The sequence below is a fragment of the Malaclemys terrapin genome, chromosome 18, assembly GCF_027887155.1.
Source record: "Malaclemys terrapin pileata isolate rMalTer1 chromosome 18, rMalTer1.hap1, whole genome shotgun sequence".
NCBI classification, from domain to species: Eukaryota; Metazoa; Chordata; order Testudines; family Emydidae; genus Malaclemys; species Malaclemys terrapin.
This window is the reverse complement of record NC_071522.1, coordinates 22,948,637-22,973,971: the sequence shown is the minus strand read 5'-3', so window position 1 is coordinate 22,973,971 and position 25,335 is coordinate 22,948,637. Positions and strand designations below refer to the sequence as shown.

Below are 25,335 nucleotides of genomic sequence, written 5' to 3'. Positions count from 1 at the left end.
TAGGCTTGAAGACACCTCAGTGGTAATACTGACAATGTCATTGCTGGTGGAGCTCGGGCAGACTCGTCCGCGTCAGCCTGGTTCACTGCTAATAAAGAGCTCACCTCTGTCACTGCCGCGCGTGCTCCTGCCTGCACCATGATATGGAGAATGGTAGCAGAAAAGGCCATAAACAAGAGACACAGCCAGTCCAGCAGGATTCCCTTAAAGAAAGGTCCCCTTGAGCGAGGGAGGAGGGGACAGGAGAGGATCTTTTCTCTGAGTCTTTGGATATTTAGTAGTGTTGCATTCAGCCCCTGGCGCATGCTCCCCACATCTGTAGGATGGGAATGCAGCGGCCTGGATTCCTCTGGCTTGTTTTCTTCATGCTACAATGAAGCTGTTTCCATTGTTGGCACATGCTTGTGTCACTGCAGGTCTAATAGTGAGCTAGTGCGATGTTTTGGGTTCACCCAGACCACTGAGGGGTTCTGTCACTACCTGCCCTGTAGCTTCGGGGGCCTTTGTGCTGTGTAGCTCTGGTTCGGTTCCCTGACAACAGTAGCCAACCCTGGCTCTTACCAGTCTAGCCACTCTTTGCCTGGTGACACCAAAGGCAGGAAAGCAGCCGTCCCAGTTATCGGCTCCCTTGGGCACAACACCCACCAGCTTGGGACAGAAATCAATAAAAAATGTATTTCATAGAAAAGCCCCAGATTGAGAGATGAATTGGTAAGTGGAAAGTGAACAGACAGAAGTTACACAGAAAAGACACAACCTGAGGCTTTACACTTTCATATTGGATAAAATCCCTTTTCTAATCAGAGTTATCTCTCGCCTTCACACAGTTTCCCAGCATAGCCCCTCGCTCTAGGAGGGATCCAGCACTCATGGACAGCCTTCCACCTTGAGACCGTCTCCCAAGTTCAGTACAAACTCCTTCCATTTTAAAAGGGTTTGTAGGGTTTTTTCTTCAGTCACTAGCGGAAAACTCCCTCTTTTCTTGGGTTCCAAAGACTGGGATTTTCTTTTCAGTTTCATGCTGTTCCCATTTGCTTTGAGTGTTCCTTGTGGTTTGTTTCTGAACTGGAGAATGGCTAGGTCTGGGCTGGTTATGGGGTTAGCTCCTTTGTGCCTGATGGCTTCCTCACCCTACTGTGAGGTGCGGCTGAAAGTTGCACCACAGTTATAATTACAATGTTCTATATATACAGTGCGTCCATTCATAACCATACGCTGTATACATAGCTCATAATTACTAGTAAGTTCAGTGCATTGCAACCTTTCATAAAAGACTTTACCCAATATACTCTTACAGTAAAATAACATTGGATGCAATCAGTTGGTTTAACTGCTTATTTTGGGGGATGGCATTTAAACCTTCTTTTTTGGGGTTGTCAGGTCCTTATTGTCACAGCTAGTCTTCAGACTGCCCAAGAAAGAAAGAAAGAGAAAGCAGGTGCAAAGAGCCTGTTTAGGGACACCTAGTTGTAGCACATGGGTCCCACAAGCCTCCCATCCTGGGGTCCTTCTGGACTGGAGCTCTGAAAGCCTGTGTGTCAGCCACACTTGCAGGGGAGTGCAAGGTGTCAGATCATGTTCAGCAGAACCCACTCCCTCCTAATACCCCCTCCATGGTTTCTTGCTGTGACCCCAATTGCCTGTGGGATTGGTATCTTGCATCAGGGGAGTTTGAAAACCTCACTGGATCATAAAGCTTCCACCCCAATTACCCCAAGTTGGCTGAAATACTTCACTTCTCTCACTATGTCCCTGCCCTCACTTTTATATCTCAGGCCTTTCATTCCATTGCCATCCCTGCAGATTATATATCTTTCTGCAAACAAGGTGGCCAATCCTGATGGGCTCTAACCAGACCAATGAGAGCAAAATACATGTCATCTGCTTACCATGATGTTTAGGCACAAACCATTATCCTATTAGCCCTCTTCCGTGTCATCCTGGCGTCAAGCACAGGCAAAATATTGCCACCGTTCATCTGAGACTCAATTAATAGGACACTAATATAATTAATGTCAATCATCAAGGGCTTATGGAAAATAGGTCCTATCAAATTGATTTGAGCTCTTTTTTTAATCTGTCTACCAGTTTGGTTGATAAAGAGAACAGTGGCAATGTAATATATTTAGACTTGGTGCCTGGTGACATTTTGATTAAAAAACTAGATTGATAACAAAATGTGCCATTAAATGGATGAAAACCTGGCTAACCGACAGGTCTCAAATGTAATTGTAAATGAGGAATCATCACGGAGTGGGTCAGTTTCTAGTGGGATGCCGCAGAGACCAGTTCTTGGCCCTACATTATTGAATATTTTTAAATAACATTTAACATTTTTATCAATGAGCTGGAAGAAAACATAAAATCATCACTGATAAAGTTTGCAGATGACACAAAGATGGGGCAGTGGTAAATAACGAAGAGGAGCGGTCATTGATATAGAGCAATCCGCATTGCCCAGTAAGTTGGGCTCAAGCAAACAATATGCATTTTAGTGTGGCTGAATATAAACGCATACATCAAGGAGCAAAGAACGCAGGCCATACTTACACAATGGGGGCTCTCTCCTGGGAAGCAGTGACTCTGAAAAGGACTTGGGGGTCATGGTGGACAATCAGCTGAACTTGAGCTCCCAGTGTGACGCAGTGGCCAAAAGGGCCAATGTGATCCTGGGATGTATAGACAGAGGGATCTTGAGTAGGAGCAGGGGTTAGTGGAGTGGAGGGCTTCTGTCGGTGTGAGGAGCGGCACTAGGACACCTCCCCATGCTAGGCCAATGCGTTGCATTAATTCTGCACAGCACAGACTGCGTTACTGTGGTTAGTAAATTTGGCTGAGACATTTATGACACTTTAGGAATTAACCTCTTCATACTCCCATTGTTTGTGGAAGTCAGAAAATATGAATTCTGCATAAAATAAACCAATTCCTGAAAGGCTGTGGGCTAACGGGGAGGGTAAGAGTAGCTGGGTGAAAGGGTTACTTATGGGGTTCCTGGGAGGGAGCATGGACCTACCCAGTGGGAGGAGCAGTAGGGGGTTGAGGGGAAGGAGATGTGATTACAAGGGTAACAAGGCTGGGAGAATGAAATAAATGGTTTTGATTTCCACAGGTGACACTCGAGCCAATGAAATGCTAGAGCTGACATCTATGCACACACTCTTTCTGCGGGAACACAATCGCTTGGCCAGAGAGCTGAAGAGATTAAATCCACAGTGGGATGGAGAGAAGCTCTACCAGGAGGCCCGGAAGATCATAGGTGCCACGATCCAGGTACCAGCTGTAATGACCGGTTTCCTGCAGCCATACTGCCTTGGGCTGTGATCGTACAAGTGAAGCATGGTCAGGTTTCATCAGTACTTGAAAATGGGATGATCAAGGGAAATCTGTGTTCCTACAGGAAGAGGCAAAAGGGCTAAGGGAGGTGGTGCTTTTCCTTCTGAGTCAGTTCTGAACCAATGGCCAATGTGGTGCTGGGGAACTGTGCTACTGGAGATGCTGTCTGAAACCAAGCTATGACCTCATCAGGTCAACAGATAGTCCTTGGCACTGTTCAGAGGGGAGTAGGTGCTGGGCTTGGCCAAATTCCAGTTTGACATCTCTTAATTCCCCTGGATATAATAGATCAGTGGTCAGCAACCTTTCAAAAGTGGTGTGCTGAGTCTTCATTTATTCACTCTACGCGTGTCAGTCATACATTTTAGTGTTTTTAGAAGGTCTCTTTCTATAAGTCTATAATATATAACTAAACTATTGTTGTGTGTAAAGTAAATAAGGTTTTAAAAATGTTTAAGAAGCTTCATTTAAAATTAAATTAAAATGCAGACCCCCCGGACCGGTGGCCAGGACCAGGCAGTGTGAGTGCCACAGAAAATCAGCTTCGTGTGCCGCCTTCGGCACGTGTGCCAGAGGTTGCCTACCCCTGTAATAGATATTAAGAAGCTGTATATTTCATGCAATTGGTGTCTGCCTTTCCGTGGTGGGTGAAATGATACTGTATATCTGTTTGAAGTATTTGGGATGGCAGGTGTCACATACATGTCAGCTATGTCAGTAGCTGAGGGACGCTGAGAAGGGTGTTCCTCTTCAACACCCTCTCGTCGGCTGCTTAGAACTTTTGGGAAATGTTCCTTTTTGGCTAAGCAATCAGATGCCAGATGCCAGCCCCCCAGCGACTCCCTGTCTGAAAGCAAGAGCACAATGGCCACTGCTGAGTTAGGCAGGTGAGGGAATCCCTTTTCACTTTGGGGAGTCTTGTCTGTCTTGTCAGACTTCCGGCCTAGACCTCTCTAAGGATTATGGGAACAAAGAAAGTAGGAGGGCGAATATACCTGTGTAAATGCTGTAGGTTTAAATTTGCAAATGCTGGATGGGCCTTGGGTTAACATTGCTCTGACGTTCGATTGTGCCTGTGGAAGGGGCAGCTCAGTGACAGTTCACACTGGGGGTGCACACAAGGGATCACAATTATTCTGGTGGCCCCCTGTTGTGATGGGGAAGAAAAGCTCCTTCAGCCCGTAGCAGTGCACAGCGTCTCTCTGCATCAACAGCACATCCAGCCAACTCCACCGTCTGCAGGGCCGTATTAGGCCAGGGAATACCGTGTTGGGGGAACCAGTACTTTTCTTATGCTCCACTTCTTCAGATTCTCCCTTTAATATTAGAAAAGAGTCTTCAACGGTAGCTGGTTTGGAGTTTTCAGCTGGAACGATTTTCCGATGGACTGCAGTTTCACTAAGTCTTTTGACGCAGTCCCACATGACAGTCTTGTAAACAAACTAGAGAAAAATGGCCTAGATGACATTCATATAAAATGGGTGCATAGCTGGTTGAAAGACAATACTCAAGGAGTGGTTACCAACGGTTTGTTCTTACCAAGGGGAGGATGTTATGTAGTGGTGCCGCACAGGGCTCTGTCCTGGGGCTGGTACTATTTGCTATTTTCATTAATGATTTCGATAATAGAGTGGAGAGTATGCTTTTAACATTTGGAAATGACAACAAGCTGGGAGGACACTTTGGAGGACAGGATTAGAATTCAGAACAGCCTTGACAAATTGGAGAATTTGTCTGAATTCAACAAGATGACATTCATTAAAGACAAATACAAAGTACTTTGCTTAGAAAGTAAACATTACATGCCCAACTACAGAATGGGAAATAACTGGCTATATAGCAGTACTGCTGAACAGGATTTGGGGATTACCATGGATCACAAATTGAATATGAGTCAACAATATGATGCAGCTGTGAAAAAGGCTAATATTATTCTGAGGCATATTAATAGGAGTGTCATATGTGAGACACCGGAGGTAATTGTATCGCTCTATTCAGCACTTGTGAGGCCTCAGCTGGAGTCCTGTGTCCAGTTCTGGGTGTCACACTCTAGGAAAGATGTGAATAAATTGGAAAGAGTCCAGAGGAGAATTACAAAAATGATCAAAGATTTGATAAGGACATAAACTGGGCATGTTTAGTCTTAAGAAAAAAAGACTGAGGGGGGCGGGGGGGAACTGATAACAGTCTTCAGATATGTTAAGGGCTGTTATAGAGAACAGTGGTCAGTTGTTCTCCACATCCACTGAAGGTAGGATAAGAAGTAATGGGCTTAATCTGCAGCAAGGGAAATTTACTTTAGATATTAGGAAAAACGTTCTAACTCAGAGGATAGTGAAGTACTGGAACCGGTTATTAAGGGAGATTGTGGAATCCTCATCCCTTGTGGTTTTAAGAACAGGTTGGACAAACATCTGTCAGGGATGGTCCAGGTTTCCTTGGTCCTGTCCCAGCACGGGGGGACTGGACTAGATGACCTCTCAAGGTCCCTTCCAGCCCGATATTGCTCTGATTTTGGCATTTCCTAAACAAAATATTTTGGACTATTTTGTTCTGCAAACATTGTTGAAATTTCAACTTTTCATTCTGATAGGGTTGGATATAAATGTTGAAATATTGCCATTTCCCACAGGATGGAAATTCTGAGTTTTACTCAGCTTTAACTCCAGCCTTTATAGTTGTAGAGAAAACCTTGAAAATGTGAAATGAGTGTGATGCCTGCCTGAATCTTCAGAGAGCTTGACACAATAGCTCTGAGATGCGTGGGCTGCCCCATTCATTGCTTTGGGGTGCTCAATAATGGCGATAATTTAAATGTCAGCACTATTAACTCTTCTGCAAATTGGCTGTAGTATGTAAGAAAGGAGGGAAGGGATGTCACAGATCTGCACAGGCTTCTGGGAACAGCGTTTCTCTTTGGAGCCACAAGTGGATGGTGTTTGGGAGACACCGGCACTTTCTGCCCTCATCTGACCTGTGGAGCCCAAAGGCCAGAGGGGAGGAGCAGAGCTCAGGGGCATCTAAGCCCCCCCAAGAGAGAGGCCAGTGGGGTATCAGAGCCCCGCGTCAGCCAGTCCCCCAACTCAGAGCAGCAGGGGACGGATCTACTCCAGTGGTAAGTCTGGGGCCAGGCAGTTTCCCCCTGGCACTTGTGGCTGCTCTTTCCCCCGCTGTCTGTTCTAGTTTCTATAGTGTTGATACTTGCTCATCACCACAGCATCTGAACACCTTCCTGTCGCACATAAAGCAATGTGACTACACATCTGTTACGTGCTGGTTGTTCTCTCGTCCTCTTCCTAGAGGGAGAAGCAGGTACAGTGGAGTTTCTTGGTTTGTAGGTTGGATTTTTCCTTTTTATAAATGTATCTGTTGCTCTGTGTTGATGTTAGTGAATCACAGAACCACAGAACCAGAGGGATAGAAGGGACTGCAAGGGTCATCTAGTCTAACCCCCGCCAAGGATTTCGTGTGTCTAAACCAGATTTCTCAAACTGGGGTCTGCAGACCCCTAGGGGTCGCTGAGGGTACCTCAGGGGGTCCAGGGGCCCCGCTGATCTCCCCCTCCCTCCATCAACTCCTCCCCCACCCTCCCAGGGCCTCCTGCATGCTAAAAGTCTGGTGATGCAGCAGGGCTAAGGCAGGCCTCCTATCTGCCCTGGCTCCGTGCCCCTCCCGGAAGTGGCCGACACGTCCCTGCGGCCCCTGGGGGGCAGTCTCTGTGCGCTGCCTCAGTGCTGAGTCTGCAGCTCCCATTGGCCATGAACTGTGGCCAATGGGAGCTGCAGGGGCGGTGTCTGAGGGCCGGGGCAGCGTGCGGAGACCCCCTGGACCCCCAGCCTAGAAGCCGCTGCCAGAGGGATGTGCCAGTCACTTTCGGGAGCTGCCCAAGGTAAGCGCCACCCGGCCGGAGCCCACACCCCTCACCCCCCCTGCACCTCAACCCACAGCCCCAGCCCAGAGTCTGCTCCCGCACCCAAACTCCCTCCCAGAGCCTGCACCCCACACCTCCTTCTGCACCCAAATTCCCTCCCAGAGCCTGCACCCTGCACTCTCTCCTGCACCCCAACCCCCTGCTCCAGCCAGGTGAAAGTGAGTGAGCGTGGGAGAAAGCTAGTGACGGAGGGAGAGGGTATGGAGTGAGCAGGGGCGAGGCCTTGGAGAAGGGGCGGGGCAGGGGCATGACCTCAGGAAGGGGGCGGGGCAAGGGCTGAGCGGAGGGCCTTCGGGCTCCCTGAAAAATTTTAAATCAAAATGGGGGTCCTCGGCTTGCTAAAGTTTGAGAACCACTGGTTTTAACCATACAAGACAGACTGTTACCTGCCTCCTTTGGAAAACCTCCAGTGAAGGAGTTTCCACCACCTCCCGAGGCCTCTGTTCCACTGTCCTACTGCTCTTACAGTTAGGAAGTTTTTCCTGAGATTTAATCTAACTCTGCTTTGCTGTAGTTTTCACCTTTTTCCTCTTGTCCTGGCCTCTGTGGCAAGAGACTACAACTTTTCTCCATCCTTTTTATGGCAGCCTTTTAAGTATTTGAAGATCGTATTACAGCCTCCTTGAATCTCCTCTTTTCCAAACTAAACATACCCAGTTCCTTCAGCCTTTGTTTATATGGCTGCGGTCCATCCCTTTGATCATCGTTGTCGCTTGCCTCTGGATCCTTTCCAGTTTCTCCACATTCTTTCTATACCTTGGTGACCAAATCTTGACCCAGGACTCCAGCTGAGGCCTCACCGGCGCCGAGTAGAGCAGTACCGTCACTTCCTGTGACTTGCACTCTGTGCCTCCGTTAATACAATCTACAACTGTATTTGCTTTTTTTGCATTGCATGGCATTGCTGACTCATGTTGAAGCTGTGATCCACCCCCACCCCCAGAGCCTTCTCACCAGTGCTGCTGCCAAGCCAGTTAGCCCCCATTCTGCATTTGGGCAGTTGGTTTTTCTTCCCAAAGTGTAGCACCTTACATCTGTCTTTGTTGAATTTCATTTTGTTGTCTATAGCCCAGTTCTCCAGTTTATCAAGATCCTTCTGAATTTTAGCTCCATCCTCCAAAGTGTTGGCAACCACCCCCAGCTTTGTGTCATCTGCCAACTTGATCAGTGTGCTCTCCATTCCTATATCCAGGAAATTAATAAAGATGTTAAATAACACTGGACCCAGAACAGATCCCAGTGGAACTCCATCCAAGACTGCCTTCCAATCTGACATCATTCCATTAATAGTTACTCTTTGTTTGTGGTTGTTTAACATATTATGTATTCACTTAATGGTCGTTCCACCGAGCCCGCATTTCTCCATCTCCCACTTACTTATCAGAATGTCATGTGGGACTGTGTCAAAAGTCAGGGTATATTATGTCCACTGCATTCCCCCCATCTACTAAACGAGTTACCTTGTCAAAGAAGGAAATCAAGGCGGTTTGGTGTGATTTGTTCTTGGTAAATCCATGTTGGCTGCTAGTGATCACCCTTCAGCCTCCAGGTATTTGCAAATTAACTGTTTTGTACATTGCTCTAGTAGCTTCCCAGGTATGGAGGTCAGGCTGACTGGTCTATAGTTTCCTGGCTCCTCCTTTTCCCCCTTTTTAAAGATGAGCACTACGTTAGCCTTCTCCAGTCTTCCAGGACCTCTCCTGTCATCCATGAGTTTGCAAATATTATTGCGCGTGGCTTCGAGATTTCTCCAGCTAATTCCTTCAGCACCCTGGGAACAATAACATCAGACCCCACTGACTTGAATTCATTCCAATTACTCAGAAGATCTCTGACATGTTCTTTACTTATCCCGATCTGCGTCCCTTCCCCTTTATTGTCTACAATGACTTCACTAGTCGTCCAGTCACGTTATTTTGTGTGTGAAGACTGAAGCGAAGTAGGCATTGAGCAGCTCTTCCTGCCTATCATCTTCCATTACCAGCTCACCTTCTCCATTGAGCAGCGGCCCCTCAGCATCCCTCATCTTCCTTTTTTCTCTGACACATTTGTAGATCCCCTTCTTGTTGTCTCCAGTGTTCCTTGCCAGCTGTAACTCATTCTTTGCCTTGGCTCTCCTGATTTTGTCCCTACACAATCACGCCATTCCCATGTATCCTTCCCTGGTGCCGTGCCCCTCCTTCCATCTCCTGTATGGATCCTTTTTGGGTTTTAGATAGTTACAAAGCTCCTTGTGCAGCCACATGGGCCTCCCGCGGCTCTTCTTCTCTTTCCTGTGCCTGGGAATAGCTTGACATTGAGCCTCTAGTATTACATCTTTTAGGAACCACCAGCCCCGTTTGACTGGCAAGGTCAAAGAGATGTGCCTTGCACCTGAAGTGGAAAGCGAAGAGATTTGGGATGGTCCTTGGTTCTTGGGGGATTTCATTGCACTGTCTTGGACTAAACCCTGGAAAAAATCCTGTCTCCTACAGGATTACTCTGATTGTTGAGAGTTCCATTGTGCCCAGGGGAGCGGAGTTTTGATGTCAGGTTTCATCTGGGAGCTTTAGCTAGTCTTTTAGATACCCTAGGACTGAGACCTTGAACTTAATGTGAAATTCTATGGTAAGCCAAAAAGAACAGGAGTACTTGTGGCACCTCAGAGACTAACAAATTTATTAGAGCATAAGCTTTCATGGACTACAGCATATGCATCCGAAGAAGTGGGCTGTAGTCCACGAAAGCTTATGCTCTAATAAATTTATTAGTCTCTAAGGTGCCACAAGTACTCCTGTTCTTTTTGCGGATACAGACTAACACGGCTGCTACTCTGAAACCTATGGTAAGCCAGTGTAGGAAGTAGAGGACAGGTCTGATGTGCTCACAGTAGCCTTCTGGGGTGTGTTTTAATTCTTTTCTGAGCAAACATGAGGGGTAGAAACTTTGTTATTTGTAATGAAAGCTGAGATTCTGAAACCATAGCATGGCTGGGGAAGCCACAGCCATATGCAGAGGACTTTTGTGCTGACACCCAAATCTGGCCTGCCCAAGGATGCATCACTGACCATGTGATAAAATGGCCAGGTGTAGAAAGGACCATGAGTCCATGCCACAAAGTTAGGAAGTAAGTTACAATCTAGTACCTGGGACTAAAGTGTGTTTGGGTGAAAAGAGTGTTTGGCCAAGTCAACAGCGAGATGATTGTTGGGTAGCCCCTGTCCTGTGCACTTTCTCTGCTCTCATTTTGTGCAAGCACTTGCCCTTTTATCGTGTGTTCCCAGACAGGTGGTTTTGAAACAGTTACATAGAATGACTCTTGGGAGAAGAGCATAGCCCTCTCCGCACTCCCAGGGAGCTGATGGTTGGTGCCATGAGTGGATCACCCTCTCCTTGTTTTCTCCCAGATAATAACCTTCAGAGACTACTTGCCCCTCCTGCTGGGAAATACCTTCTGGTCAGCGATTCCTTCCTACCGGCAGTACAATGACTCTGTGGATCCCCGAATATCCAGCATCTTCACCATCGCTTTCCGCTTTGCTCATGCTTCAATTCAGCCCTTTGTGTTCCGCTTGGATGATCGCTACCAGCCTCTAGGCCCCCCAAGCCTCCTCAGCAAAGAATTCTTTGCTACATGGAAAATAGTGACACAAGGTAAAACCCTTCCTGCAGTCCTGCGCTCCGCTGCCCCACACCCATTCTGGTCAGACCCTTCCCGTCTGCCACTATGGCCAGACTTCACAACAGGATAATCAAAATAGGGGTCATTGTCTCAAAATCAGCCAGTGAGTCCTGCCAGTCACCAGTGGCCAAAGCATCTTGCCATCCCAGCACAGTTCCTCTGAGTGGTCAAAGTAGAAACCGTCCTCTTGGGGAAGCTAACGGCTGGTTGGTTAAATGTTTATAGTTGCTAATAAAATCACCGAAGATAAAAATGTCCCTAGAATTGAAAGGGGGGAAAAAAGACCTGAATGTAGGAAGCTTGAATCTATGTGAGGTACTTACATGGTCCCCATTGCCGTATGGTCTGGGTCTCGCACAATCTTTAAGGTATTTATCCTCACAACACCCCTGTGAGGTAGGGCAGACATCTGGCATTGGCCCCTGTCGGAGACAGGACACTGGGCTACATGGACCATTGGTCTGAGCCAGGATAGCCATTCTGATGTTCTTACTGTCCCCAGTTGCAGATGGGGAACTGAGGCCCAGAGAGAATGAGGGAGAGATCCACAAAGGAGCGTACGTGCCTAAACTTAAACCACTGCAAGTCACAAAACCCCCATTCAGCTGCCATTTAACCCTTTAGGCGCCTAAATGCTTCCTTGGACTCTATGGTTCTGCCCTGACCATGTTCTCCCACCTATCTTCCTGCAGGGCCCAGTCCAGTGGGTGTGCTCAGAACATGCCTAACGCTACACAGAATAGCCAGGCAAGGAGGGAGGAGGAGGCAGAGCTGGCTTCCCTTATAGCCTTTAATCCAGTGGCTAGGGTACTCACCCAGGATGAGGGAGACCCCAGTTTAATTCCATCTTCTTCCTGATGAGGAGAAAGGGTTTGAAGAGGTCTTTCCCACCTCTCAGGTGAGTGCCTTAACCACTGGACCATAGGGAGATTCTCATGCTTTCTCTGGCCCAATTAATATTTAGTTAGAATAGAACGGCTTCCACAAGAGAAACTAGCACCTGCTACCAGAATATCCCATAGTCCAGTCGTTAGGCTGTTCATATGAGCAGGGGGAGAGCCTTGATCAAATCCCTTCTTCTCATCAGGCAGAGGGGGGAATTGAACTTGGTCTCCCACGTCCCGGGTGAGTGCCCTAACCAGTGCACTGAAGGTTAGACAGGAGGCAGCTTCCTCAGTGTTGTGGGAAGCTAGGCACCCACCTAAACCTCTTGACTCCAGTAGAAGGGTTCCTGGCTGTGGATTGCTAGCAGAGATCCGGCCTGCAGCCTGGACTTGGGTGCTGGACTCTGTGAGGGGGTGGGGCTTAGAACACTTCCCCCTGATCCGCCTCCCCCCGTTGGCTAGCTCAAGTGGCTCCCCACCGAGCTTGTGTGGCGCCTCTCCTCAGGTGCCTACCTCAGGCTTTGTGAGTCCCCTGACTTTCCAGGCACTGAGAAGTGAATCTTTACAATGGCCACACACCTTTCTTGGATCGGGGCCTGAGCGACTTGCCCAAGGCCTCCTAGGAAGTCTGTGATGGTGCAGGGAATTCAACCCAAGTCTCCCGAGTCCCAGGTCAGCATGTTAACGGCAGGACCACCCTCCTTTTCCGAAGGAGTCCTTTTCCAGATATCAGGAAATTCAAAGCTTAGGTTCCCAAGTCATCTACTATACCAGTATGAACATCTGGGGCGTCTGTTTCGAATGCAGTGTCCATCCCTGATGGAGTTGGATGTGGAAGGCCATTTACTAGTAGCTGTTTAATTACTGCAGGTGGCATTGACCCTGTTCTCCGTGGCTTGATGGCTAATCAGGCCAAACTGATGACACAGAAGCAAATGGTTGTGGATGAACTCCGGGATCGGCTGTTTGAACAGGTCATGAGGATTGGACTGGATTTAGCGTCACTTAACATGCAGCGCGGCAGAGATAAAGGGCTCCCAGGTGAGGATCCCAGCTGGCTCCATCTCAGAAACAAAACTCCAGAAGAAAAGGAAAAAACAAAATGCCAGACCCCCACAGGAATGAATTGCAGTATATTCTAGAAACGTAAGAAGAAAACCAGAAAGTCCCAAAATGGAATACAGAGAAATGTAGTCAACCTTAAGCCATCCAAAAAAGTCTGACATGGAGAGTAAATATTAATAGCCCAATGTTTTGGGATCCCGCAGGGATCTCTTCTGGGTCCGGTCTGCTTTACTGCGCCACAGTAAACCAGTAGGTAGGAAAGTTAGCCACTGAGTTAGCAGCCGGGTGGAGCTAGGAGCTGACTGGAGTTAGCTGCTCAGCAACATAATCCTTTGCGTTCACATCACATTGCACAGAACGGTGCAAACGGTCACTGATGAACTCTTCTCTGCGCGTCACAACAAACATATGATCTGCAATTGATACATGGCAAAACTGGCATGGAAGCTAAGGATCATTGCCTAGCCAGGACTAAAATTCAGGAGTTGTTGCATTCTAACTCTGTGCCCAGCTCCTGAACCATGCTGCCTGTTCGATTCAACAAATCACATCTCCTCACATGTCCTGTGTGTGCCTCCTTATTGTGTGGCAGACGTGCCCCTTCACTAGACCACAGTGAGTAGGAGTAAGGAGGTGATTTTACTGCTGTGTACGGCATTGGTGGGACCAGTATTGGAATGCTGCGTCCAGGTCTGGTGTCTCCAATGAAAAAAAATGATGACAAATTGAAGATGGTACAGAGAGGTGCCACAAAAAAAGATTTGAGGGCTGGAGAAAATGCCTTTCAGTGAGAGACTTAAAAAACTCAACCTGACTAGCTGATCAGAAAGATGATATAGAGATGACTTGATTACACTATATAAATACCTTCATGGGGAGAAAATACTGGGTGCTAAAGGGCTCTTTAATGTAGTGGAGAAAGACAGAACAAGAGCCAATGGCCAGACAAATTCAAATGGGAAATAAGATACCATTTTGAATAGAGGGTGATTAGCCATTGGAACAAGCTGTCAAGGAAAGTGGTCGATTCTCACCTCCTGAAGTCGTCAGAGCAAGACTGGAGCCTTTCTGGAAGAGATGCTTTACTCAGACAAGTTTCAGAGTAACAGCCGTGTTAGTCTGTATCCGCAAAAAGAAGAACAGGAGTACTTGTGGCACCTTAGAGACTAACAAATTTATTAGAGCATAAGCTTTCGTGGACTACAGCCCACTTCTTCGGATGCATATAGAATGGAACATATATCTCCTCATTATATGTTCCATTCTATATGCATCCGAAGAAGTGGGCTGTAGTCCACGAAAGCTTATGCTCTAATAAATTTGTTAGTCTCTAAGGTGCCACAAGTACTCCTGTTCTTCTTTTTACTCAGACACATACTGTTGGGCTCAACACAGGAGAAGCTAAAATTTCTGGCCTGTGTTACACAGGAGGTCAGACTAGATGATCTAATAGTCCCTTCCGGCCTTACACTCTATGAATCTGAGAATGGTTTGGAGAAGCAATTTGGTACCAAAATGATAGCTTTTTACATCAGCCTGTTTAGGTGCCTACAGAAGAAGCAATTCTCAATTCAGGCGTGGTCTACACCAGGAAATTAGGTCAGTATCACTACGTCGCTCAGGGGAGTGAATAATCCACACCCCTGAGCGATGCAGTTAACCCGATTTAACCCCTGGTGTAGACCTAGTTCCGCTTCTCAGGGAAGTGGAGTACCTATGCTGACGGGAGACCCCTCCTGTTGGTGTAAGTGGTGCAGCTGCAGCGTTTTCAGTGTAGACAAGCCCTTAGTCTTGAGTACTAGACAGGAGTTAATAAAATTAAAATGGAGCATAGGAGCTTCCTGGGCTAATGGTGATCACTGCCCAGTTAGGCTGATGTTGTAACTAGGATAGCATTGTGGTGGCAGATTTCAAAACTATGGCCAGAAGTAACCTCTAGGATCTAATCTGACCAGCATCACACAGACCATATAACATCAGCCTGTCATTCCTGCAGTGGAGGGAATAATTCTTCCCCGCTATGTAAGGCAACACTGTTGGGTCTAGTACCAGGTGTCTGAACTAGACCAGAACATTTAGAAAGATCCCCAAATTGATAAACCCTCGAAATGAGGATAATTGACTCCCTCCCTTGCTAATCTGTTGCAATGGTTCATTACACTCACTGTTAAGAAGCTGCAATTTATTTCTCATTTGAATGTGTCTAACTTCAGCTTCCAGCCATTGAATCTTATTCTGCCTTTATCCGCTAGAGCAAAGAGCTCCCTAATGCCTGGGGCCTTCTCTAGATAGGTCATTAGAGACCAGGATCAAAGAGTCTCTTAATCTTTGTTTTGATAAGTGAAATACATTGAGCTCAGTCAATCTGTTAGTGTAAGTTGTACTTTCCAGACTTCAAATGATTCCTGTAGCTCTTCTCTGAACTCTGCCCAGGTTTTCAATATTCTTTTTAAAGTGTGGAGACCAGAATGGGCTGTAGTGTTCCAACAGTGATGTATTCAGAGATGACAGCACCTCACTAGTTCGACTCAACATTCCCCTGTCTATACATCCAAAGATCGTTTTGGTTAAGAGCAGGTAGAAGAATATATTAGAATCTTAAACTGTAAATGGAGCCTGAAAGTAACTGAAGATTCCATAGAGAGACACAATTATTCATGTGTCTCTGACACCAAAACAAACAAAGAATAAAAGCTGCCGGGTAAGAAAGGATTATGTCTAAATCAGCATTATCTAAAGAACAGACATCCTGCCTGAACCATACCGACCATGCCAGGTAAGGTACAAATTGGAACTAAAGTGGCAAAGAGTTGACACAAAGAACAGAAAAACAGAGACAATAAGGGGAGAGCTTTAGAAAAGTCTTCAAATACACCAGAAACAAATACGTGCCTAAGGAAAGAGGAGCAACTTGCTAGCACAGATGGGAGGGAGATGGCGGTATTGACTGCTCTGTTCTGGTTCCGCAGGGTATAACGCCTGGAGGCAGTTTTGTGGGCTCTCACAGCCTCGCAACTTAGTTGAACTCTCTGCAGTGCTGAGAAATGGTGAGCTGGCCAGGAAGTTCATGGACCTGTACGGGACACCAGACAATATCGACATCTGGATTGGGGCACTCGCGGAGCCGTTTGTTCCAAATGGCAGAGTTGGGCCCACCATGGCTTGCATCATTGGATCTCAGTTCAGGAAATTACGAGATGGGGACAGGTAAGAGATCATACCAAGACAGGAATCCCAGTGATTAAGGGTAAGAGGCTGTTTGTTTCGGGGAGCTGAATGCGAGCTCCATATATGATTTTGTTCATCTTCCAAAATTTTTCTTTCCTTTCTGGTAAAGTACATATTCCCTTGGGCCAGCATTTAAAAAAGCATTCTGGGTCCCTCCATTTTGGGGGTCTTTTGTAAGGATATTGATCTCAAAGGCCTAAAGAGTTAAAGGGGTTTATAAATTCTTTCACTCTCCAACATTCAGCAGTGATAGATAGGCCAGGGGTTATTTTTCACAGAGGCCTTGGTTGTACTTGTTTACTTGGCAAACACCCAAAAGCATCATTCAAGTTGAAAGTTTATTGATTACTCTCTCTCTCTCTCTCTCTCTCTCTCTCTCTCTCACACACACACACACACACACACACACACACACACACACACTCCCTGCATCCTCAAGAAAATCCAAGGAATTAAAACAAGAATTTATATTGAAACTGTGGTTGAGTGATTATGCAAAACAAACTTAGTCCGACCCTATCAAAGTCTCTCTCCTTTCAGAGTCAAAATCTCAGTCTCCTTTTTCATTAATAATCTTTCGTTGCTGAGAAGGTAAGGATTAATTTTACTGTCAGTCCTGATGTGTGAAGGAAATTCTCTTATCCTGTTGCTATCAAACAGACAGACACAAGATGGATGAGGGACAGGATAGAAAAGATGGGTGAAATATGGCTTTTCTTGATGTTTTTGGAACAGTGGACTGCTGTTTTGTTATGATTGGATGCTTTGGCTGGCAAGCCAACCATGACACCTGCTGCTTGGACCCTGGTTCACATTCTTGTGAGGGACATCATCTGGTTGGATTTTTTCTCCTTAGACAAGGCAGGCTTGGATGAATGCAGTATAGTTGATTTCAGGATTCAATGAAAAGCCAAGAGAATGAGAGATAGGATAGGAAGAAAGATGGGGAGGGGAGGAAGAAAGCAATTCAGCAAAGGAAGAGAATACAATACAGGATCTTATATGCCTCTGCAGTGTGGATGATTAGATATCACCACTGATGGGCAGAGGACAGGATGGCGTGATAAAGTGATGACTCTCAGCACTCACAGGTGAAAACAAAGTTCCTTTAACAAGAGCACTTTTGGAGCTGTCTTTCCCTATCTGGGGCCATGCAAACTCTTTCATTTTCACATTCCTGGATCTGTGCGCTAGTTCGGCCAGATAAACCACAGAGTTATAACTAGCAGTATTCATGCTACAAAAAGTCCAGATCGTGTCATAGAACTGAGTTAGATACTGGCTACACAGTGGCCAGGCCCCCAGGTGCACACAGCAGCACTTGCAGAACCTGAAGAGGGGGTTATAGGTGGCTTTTCACCAACTTTCCACTCCAATCCAATCCTCACAGCTACTGAGGGCCAAACTGCACCATGGTACAAGTTGGAGCAGACTCTGGGCCTCTCTAACTTGCACCAGTGGATAATGTACCTCAAGGGGCTGCTCTGCCAGCTTGAAACACTGCAGTGCACATTGTGTTCTGACCCCATCCCCATGCTCCCTCCTTCCCCCAAATACCCCCTGCCCGGGCAAGAAATAGGTGATACAGGGCATGCCCTATGACAGCTGAGGTTTCCCTTTTACTAGGACCGTGATTCTCAACCATTTGCGTTTTTCTACTGGGGCCCCTTACCTGTTAAGCAATATAGGAAGGAAAAGGGGGCTGTGACCCCAGGGTGAAAACCCACACGTCTCCATTTCTGCCTGAAGATAGCTTTTAGTCCCCTTTGTGCCACTAGCAACCCAAAGGGGGGTTAAGATGGGCAAAGAATCTGGCCAGATAGCTTGTAGGCAAGCACAGAAGCTCTTGTGCACTTTGCAATAGCCATCATGAGCGTGGGACAGGAGAACCTGTTTTACTGAAAGAGGAATTATGGAGCAAGACTCTTTTTGGAAAGTGATATGGTTCCTTAACTTCTGCCTGGCTAAGGATCAGCCTCTGCAGTTGCAACCCTCCCCCCCATCACTGCACTATAGGGACAATACTGAGTCCTGGTCTAGGGCTGGACTCATCCTGATCTTCTGCTTCCGAGAGGAGGGTGCTAGCCCCTGAGTCGAGCCAGTGCCCAGTCAGCCCTGGTGAGTCCTGGTTTGACTGTATTCTCAGTGACTGGCCAGGGCAAGCCGAGTCATCCCGTGGGTACAAAAGGGGATCCTCGTTCCGAGTTAGCCACTGGGAGTTAAGCCTGTCGTGGTCCCAAGTGGGGGAGGGAGGCTACTCTGCCTCCCTACAGGCAGACTGCAAGTAACTGTCTTATGGGGAGAGCTCCAGCCCCCTGGTGGGGCAGAACCACAGTCTTTAGACCACAGCCACCTGGCTGGGCAGACAGCTACAGACCGTCTGTAGAGGGGCTCTGGCTCCCTCTGGGCGGGGCAGAGCCACAAACAATTAGGGCTCTTGCAGGGGTGAGCGCCAAAGCAGTCTAGGGGCTCAGGCAGGGGGTGGGGTGTCAGGGGAACGCAGGCCCACCTGACTCCACTGCATCCCAGCCCAGGGCTCTGACAGTGGCACAGGGGTTCCAGCCGCAACACACTGACTCCCCCTCCGGCAGCAGGACCGGATTAGTCTGGTCCTCCTGGCGCCCCTCCTACCACAGTCTGGGTGTAGGGTCCTCTCCTTGGGGTACTCGGCCATGGGTAGCTCCGGCAGCTCTTCGGGGTCCTCGTCTGCCTCCCCTGATGGCAAAGTGTCGGTCCGGTCGGGGCTCGGCCGGGCTCTTGCAGGGACGTCTGCTCCACAGAAGAGATGTCCGGTGTCTCCTGTGGTTCAGCAGCCCCATAGCTCCTGGTATGTCCAGTGAGGGGGGCAGGGCAGGTTTGGCTCACCCCACCCAGGGGAGCATAGTGGTCCCTCACACTCCAGTTCCACTCAGCCTCACTACAAAGCCCATTCATGACAAAGCTCACAAAGAGAAAGGTGTTGCTTGTGTTCAGGTTTCATTGGAAATGACATGCCAACAGTCCCGAGTCTATAGAAACCCACAGGATAAAATCTGTTGCTGCTGTTTTCCTGTTTTGGGCAGATTCTGGTGGGAGAACACCGGGATTTTCACTGCCCAGCAGCGAGGCGCCCTGAGACGGATCAGCTTGCCACGTATAATCTGTGATAACACCCACATTACTGAGGTTCCTAGGAATATTTTCCAAGCCAGTAGATATCCCAGAAACTTTGTGAACTGCAATCAGATACAGAAGCTGAACCTCTCGGCTTGGAAATCAAAGTGTGATGGGGAAGGTAGGTACAGAGAGAATTGGCTGGCTTGCACTCAACGTAACAGTTTTCAAAGTAGGATACTCAAAGGCGCGTGTTTGCATCTGCATTTAGGGACCTAGATAAATATTTACAGGGCATATTTTCAAAGGTTTTTAGTTGCCTAAAGATGCAAATAGGGGCCTAGTGGGATTTTCAAAAGCACCTAAACAGATTAAGATACTTTAACTCCCTTGAAAATCAATGTGAGTCTGGCATGTAATTCACTGAAGTGCTTTTGAAAATCCCACTGGGTGCCTATCTACAAGTGCCTAAATAGCTTTGTAAATCTGGCTCTTAGGGCCAAAAACTGGTATATTGATGCCTAATGCAGGTTTAGATACCTCCATTTAGACACCCAGGCTTCCCCCAGCAGGCTAGAGCAGGGCTGGTAGGTGCTTCCTTGCCTTGTCCTCCTGCAGAACTCAGCTGCTCCTCAGCCCCTTCTGATCCTTCAGGGTCTCAACTGAGCTACATCGCTTCCCTTCTTCAGCAGCTAAGTCACCAGCTAATAGTCGACAGCTAAAACATTGACATTTCATGCCCAAGCTACATTTGAAAAAATTAGAAATGAACTTATTAATGACTGTTTATCTAATTGTTATGATTATAGACTAAATCAGGTCACCTGTTTAAGTGGACCCGTTGTGACATACAACCAATTGCCACCCTTCCTGTTCAGTAGATTTGCATGCTCTTGTTCTATTGGTTAAAATGTCAGGGGCGTGAGGGACACGGAACACAAAGGGTACGTCTTCACTTACCGGAGGGTTCGGCGGCAGGCAATCGATGTTCTGGGATCGATCCCGGAAGTGCTCGCCGTCGACGCCGGTACTCCAGCTCGCCGAGAGGAGTACGCGGCATCGACGGGGGAGCCTTCCTGCCGCGTCTGGACCCACGGTAAGTTCGGACTAAGGTACTTCGAATTCAGCTACGTTATTAACGTAGCTGAATTTGCGTACCTTAGTCCGAAGTGGGGGCTTAGTGGGGACCAGGCCAAAGTGTCAAGAGTTCTCATTGGTAGATGTCTCAGACTTAAAAGTCACACTTCTAAAAGGTTCTTTGGCCATCTGTTGGCTCCTGTGCCTAGTCAGAATCCTGCTTTGCTGTACTGGACTAGGGTAATTGGAGAAGGACTCCAGCTGGGCAAGGTGAACACCTCCCACAGAGCCCGAGGGCATCGATTGGTGGATATCTTGCCTTTCTCCCCTTTGTCTGATACATCTCCACGTGTCCTTCTGTTCCTGCTTAACCCATAGAGATAAAACACAATCCCAGCCTTCCAGGGCCTTCACTGCTTTATTAACACCTTGCCCGTTTCACCCCACAGAAGAAGCATCTGGTGACTACTAATGATGGAAGCTGAAGTTCCCCTGGAGGGCTGGATTCAGGATGCTGCCCGCAAGGATTCTTTACCACATTCAGTCCAATGCTTTTACTGCCTGGAATACACGGCATAAGTGCTATCGTTTGGCTTGATTTTGTCTTGCATGAGGCCTTTTCAGTGAGATGCAACCAAATTAAAGTGAGCATTGTTAAAAGACATTCCAGTGCAATATATTAAATGTTCTAAAGATGACATTACAAAGCAGAGAATGACACTAAAATGAGTTTTCAAAATGACAACAGAATAATTCACAATCAGCCAGGAAGCTGCCCTCTTATGAAATTCACACAAATTTGGCCTAAATCAGCTTCGTTTTAAGAGCCATTTCTTTCTGTCTGATTTTCCATAATGATATGGGTCTCTGTTGGGAGATGGTGTTGTAGGACAAAGGCAGTCCAACTGATGCACTAGAATTTCTCTGAAATGAACTTTTAACATATCTCTTATTTACTAAAAATCTGTTTTGCTCTCTGAGTTATTATAACAAATCACTAGAATTTTTCCTTTAAAAGAAACAAAGTTTGCTGATTTTCCAGGAGTGCCTTTGAATGAGACGGTCATGATTGTCAGCCATATGATGCCACTTAATTATTGTTCTTTGGTTTCTTTATAATAAAAAAGCTTCTCTTGCAGTTTTTCCTGGAATGGTGAGTCAGCAAATTGTCTCTACTGAAGAAATAAGACATTAACTCATTAATTCCAGACTGTGGAACATTCCATGGTAGTCACAGAAGAAGGATGTGCCACTAGTGTTGGCACCATATGTGAAAGGCAATTGGCACAGCAGACCCAGTTCTCTGGGCTGGGGAAGAAGCACTTGGCATGAGGCTTTGCATCCTAAACCTGGGTGATGGGACCAGCCCTGGTGCTAATTAGAGCAGCTGGAAGATAATGACCAATGGGGTGCAGGGATGACTTAACTATGCTTCCTTTCCCCTGGCTCCAGCCCCATCTGGCAGCTGAGGTGTAGGAGACATTACACAAGCTCTGTGCCACCGTAGGATTCCCTTGGGCAGGGGGAATCCACCAGCATTGATAATTGTTTAGCTCTCTGGGACAGGGGCCACTGGCATTAGAGTTGCTTTGCCCAGCTAAAGTGGCTAGAATTGTGCAGAGTAGCCCTACGTGTGGGTGATTTGGTGCCTAGCCAGTGTGTTCATTCGTGTGGTTCCTCTGGCATTTTAATTTAACCCTCAGTTAATTTAATTAACTCAGACATCAGCGCAAAGACTCTTCTGCTGTGTGAAGGCTGAGAGTCTGGGACTTGAACAGTAATTGTTAGTGACAGTCACAAAGCCATAGTGTGATCTTCAGCATGACACAACAGGGGACTCCTCTGATTTTCAGGTCTTGAAGGCTTTCATCCCTTCTGCTCAGAACATGGAGTCCTCTCTCAGTTACTGCACCTGTCCCTGTATCATGCTAGAACTAGAATAAGCCAAGTTGGAGAAGAAAATCATTCTCTGTTCGAACTCTTCTGTCATCAGCATTGTTTGATTCTGGGTCTAAGCAGCAGAAGGTTGATCGCATCCCCGGGAGGCAGGAAGCTTGTTTATTACAGCCATGCCAATTTACGTGGGACACTGGGCACAATAAAGGTGGCAGTGACTCTTTTTTGAACCTTTGTCTGTAAATCAGCTTTCTTTCCCTTTTCTTAGAGTGGAAATGAAATAAAACCTGAAATCGTTTCATTAATTATAAGGCTAGATGGGCCTATGGTGATCATCTAGTCTAACTTTCTGTATAACACAGGCCACAGAACTTCCCTGAATTAATTCCTGTTTGTTCTAGAGCAGATCTAGTTCAAATAGTCTCATTCCGTGCATACCCCACCATTCCCCAAGTGAGAGGCAAGCCAACTTCTTCTTTTCTCCTGTAACAGGCCTTGAATTGCTATGTCTGCTGTATAACCGCTGTCTGTGTAATGCATCACCCAATAAAACGCTTTTTGGAACAGAGGCTGACTTTCCTTTCCCTCGTGCAATGCAATGAGAGCAGTAAGTAGTGAAGGGAGGTGGGCGAGGACAGGTGTTGTGCAGGGACTCGGCAGGTATGTGCTCAAATCCAGAGGCACTAGCCAAAGTAGAAAATGCTGAAAAGAAATTGCCCCGCCGAGTCTCTGTGCAGCAGAGGCAACCCTTCGCTTTCTGGGGCATGTGATGCTGTGACAGAAACGGAGGGAGGAGAACTGCAGGAGACCTGGTACAAATCAACCACTGCCTCTCAGACTAACAGCTGCGAATGAAACCCCCCAGCCCCCCCGCAGAGGAGACAGGATGTCCCAGCTGAGCCCTCAGCGTAAGTACAGGGGATTGCAGGGACCGGTGCCCACAAAGCTGAAATTGGTTCCTTACTCCCAGTGCCTTACTCAGAGGGCAACATTATTTCAAATATATCAATGTCCGATTATTTCTTTAAAAATTTCATCAAATTAATGTGACCGAATGTGATAAAAATGTAGATGAGCAATTATTTAATTATTAATTATTTGATTATTAATTAAATAATCAAAGAAGGAGTAGGGCTCGCTCAGTGGTTTGAGCATTGGCCTGCTGAACCCAGTGTTGTGAGTTCAGTCCTTGAGGGGGCCATTTAGGGATCTGGGGCAAAACATCTGGGGATTGGTCCTGCTTTGAGCAGGGGGTTGGACTAGATGATCTTCTGAGGTCCCTTCCAACCCTGGCAAAATGTCTGACCCATCCCCATGACCATCAGACTGTTCTAAAGAAGCCACTCCCAGCCCCAAAGCTGCCCCATCTCCCCCACCACCACATGCAAATGGTGCTTGAGTGGAACTGGGTTTAGAGAAAATGCATCTTTGGTCACACTACATAACAAGTCCCAGCTGGGACACGCCACTCCCTGACCTGACATTATGGTCTTGAGAAATATCCTGAGATGTCTTGCCCCCACTTCCATTTTGTACAGGGAGTTTGAAGAAGGAACTGGGTTTTGACTGGCTGTACATGACAAAATAAGCATCAGGTCACCCCAAGGTGACCATTTAACTGTGTCGAAGTAACAGGAACATGCTACTTGCTGACCTGAAGCTGTCTACTTAAGCAACTTGCTGGCATATGTCACACCTCCACCCCACTTCCATTGTGTAAATGGTGCTCAGATAAGAGCAGGGTTTTGACTAGCTGCATTAGACAAAATTTGTCTCTTCACACCCCAAGTGACACGTTTCTGTGACTGTTAGACTGTTCTGAGGGAGCTGGGACATGCCACACACCTACCCCAAACTTTGCTTCTGTGCAACATGCCATGAGATATCACACCTCCACCCACTTCCATCTTGTAAATGGCTTGAATGAGTAGCTGGGTTTTTACAGATTCTATATAAAAAAAATAGAGAACCCCGCACCCCAAGCCACACACCCCTGCAACTGTGCGATGGCGCTGAAGAAGTCGGGATATGCCACTCCCTAACCTGAAGCTTTGCTCTTGAGCAGCGGGTTGTCAGTTGTCATGCCCCCACCCCACTTCCATTTTGTTTGTGGAGTATGAATAAGAAGCTGGGGTTTGACTGGCTGTATGTCACACAATACACAGGAGCCAGCAAACAGAGCTGTAAACAGGGGAGTTTGAGTGGGAGTTTGCAGAGGGAGTGAGAACTCTGTTTTTCTCTGACACCCCAATAGAGATTTCAAAAGGTCTCTTACCTCTATTGTGGCACCATGGGGTTCGAAGGGGAACGATCCACAGCAGTTGCCGCTGTCTCAGCAGGCGTTGCCATCCCGGACAAGCCCCCGAATTGTCGGAGAAAAACTCTCAGGTTGGGTGCAGCAAGTCAGATACTTTATTAGAGGATTGGGCCAAAAGAAACCTGATGAGGTTCAACAAGGACAAGTGCAGAGTCCTGCACTTAGGATGGAAGAATCCCATGCACTATTACAGACTAGGGACCGAATGGCTAGGAAGCAGTTCTGCAGAAAAGGACCTAGGGGTTACAGTGGATAAAAAGCTGGATATGAGTCGATAGTGTGCCCTTGTTGCCAAGAAGGCTGACGGCATTTTGGGCTGTATAAGTAGGGGCATTGCCGGCAGATCGAGGGACGTGATCGTTCTCCTCTATTTGACATTGGTGAGGCCTCATCTGGAGTACTGTGTCCAGTTTTGGGCCCCACACTACAAGAAGGATGTGGAAAAATTGGAAAGAGTCCAGCGGAGGGCAACAAAAATGATTAGGGGGCTGGAGCACATGACTTATGAGGAGAGGCTGAGGGAACTGGGATTGTTTAGTCTGCAGAAGAGAAGAATGAGGGGGAATTTGATAACAGCCTTCAACTACCTGAAAGGGGGATTCCAAAGAGGATGGAGCTCGGCTGTTCTCAGTGGTACCAGATGACCGAACAAGGAGTAATGGTCTCAAGTTGCAGTGGGGGAGGTTTAGGTTGGATATTAGGAAAAACTTTTTCACTAGGAGGGTGGTGAAGACCTGGAATGGGTTACATAGGGAGATGGTGGAATCTCCTTCCTTAGAGGTTTTTAAGGTCAGGTTCGACAAAGCCCTGGCTGGGATGATTTAGTTGGGGATTGGTCCTGCTTTGA

General features: G+C 47.2%; 1 protein-coding gene across 1 annotated transcript in view; it reads left to right on the top strand.

Moving 5' to 3' along the window:
- Positions 1–22,737, top strand: part of MPO (myeloperoxidase) — a 54,107-nt gene extending 31,370 nt beyond the window's left edge. The window contains exons 8-13 of the mRNA XM_054008342.1: positions 3,113–3,273; positions 10,654–10,900; positions 12,683–12,853; positions 15,847–16,084; positions 19,168–19,379; positions 20,725–22,737. Coding sequence (XP_053864317.1) covers positions 3,113–3,273; positions 10,654–10,900; positions 12,683–12,853; positions 15,847–16,084; positions 19,168–19,379; positions 20,725–20,747 — 1,052 coding nt within the window. The 3' untranslated portion in view covers positions 20,748–22,737. The remainder of the gene's footprint in view (positions 1–3,112; positions 3,274–10,653; positions 10,901–12,682; positions 12,854–15,846; positions 16,085–19,167; positions 19,380–20,724) is intronic.
- The last annotated feature ends 2,598 nt before the right edge of the window (positions 22,738–25,335 follow it).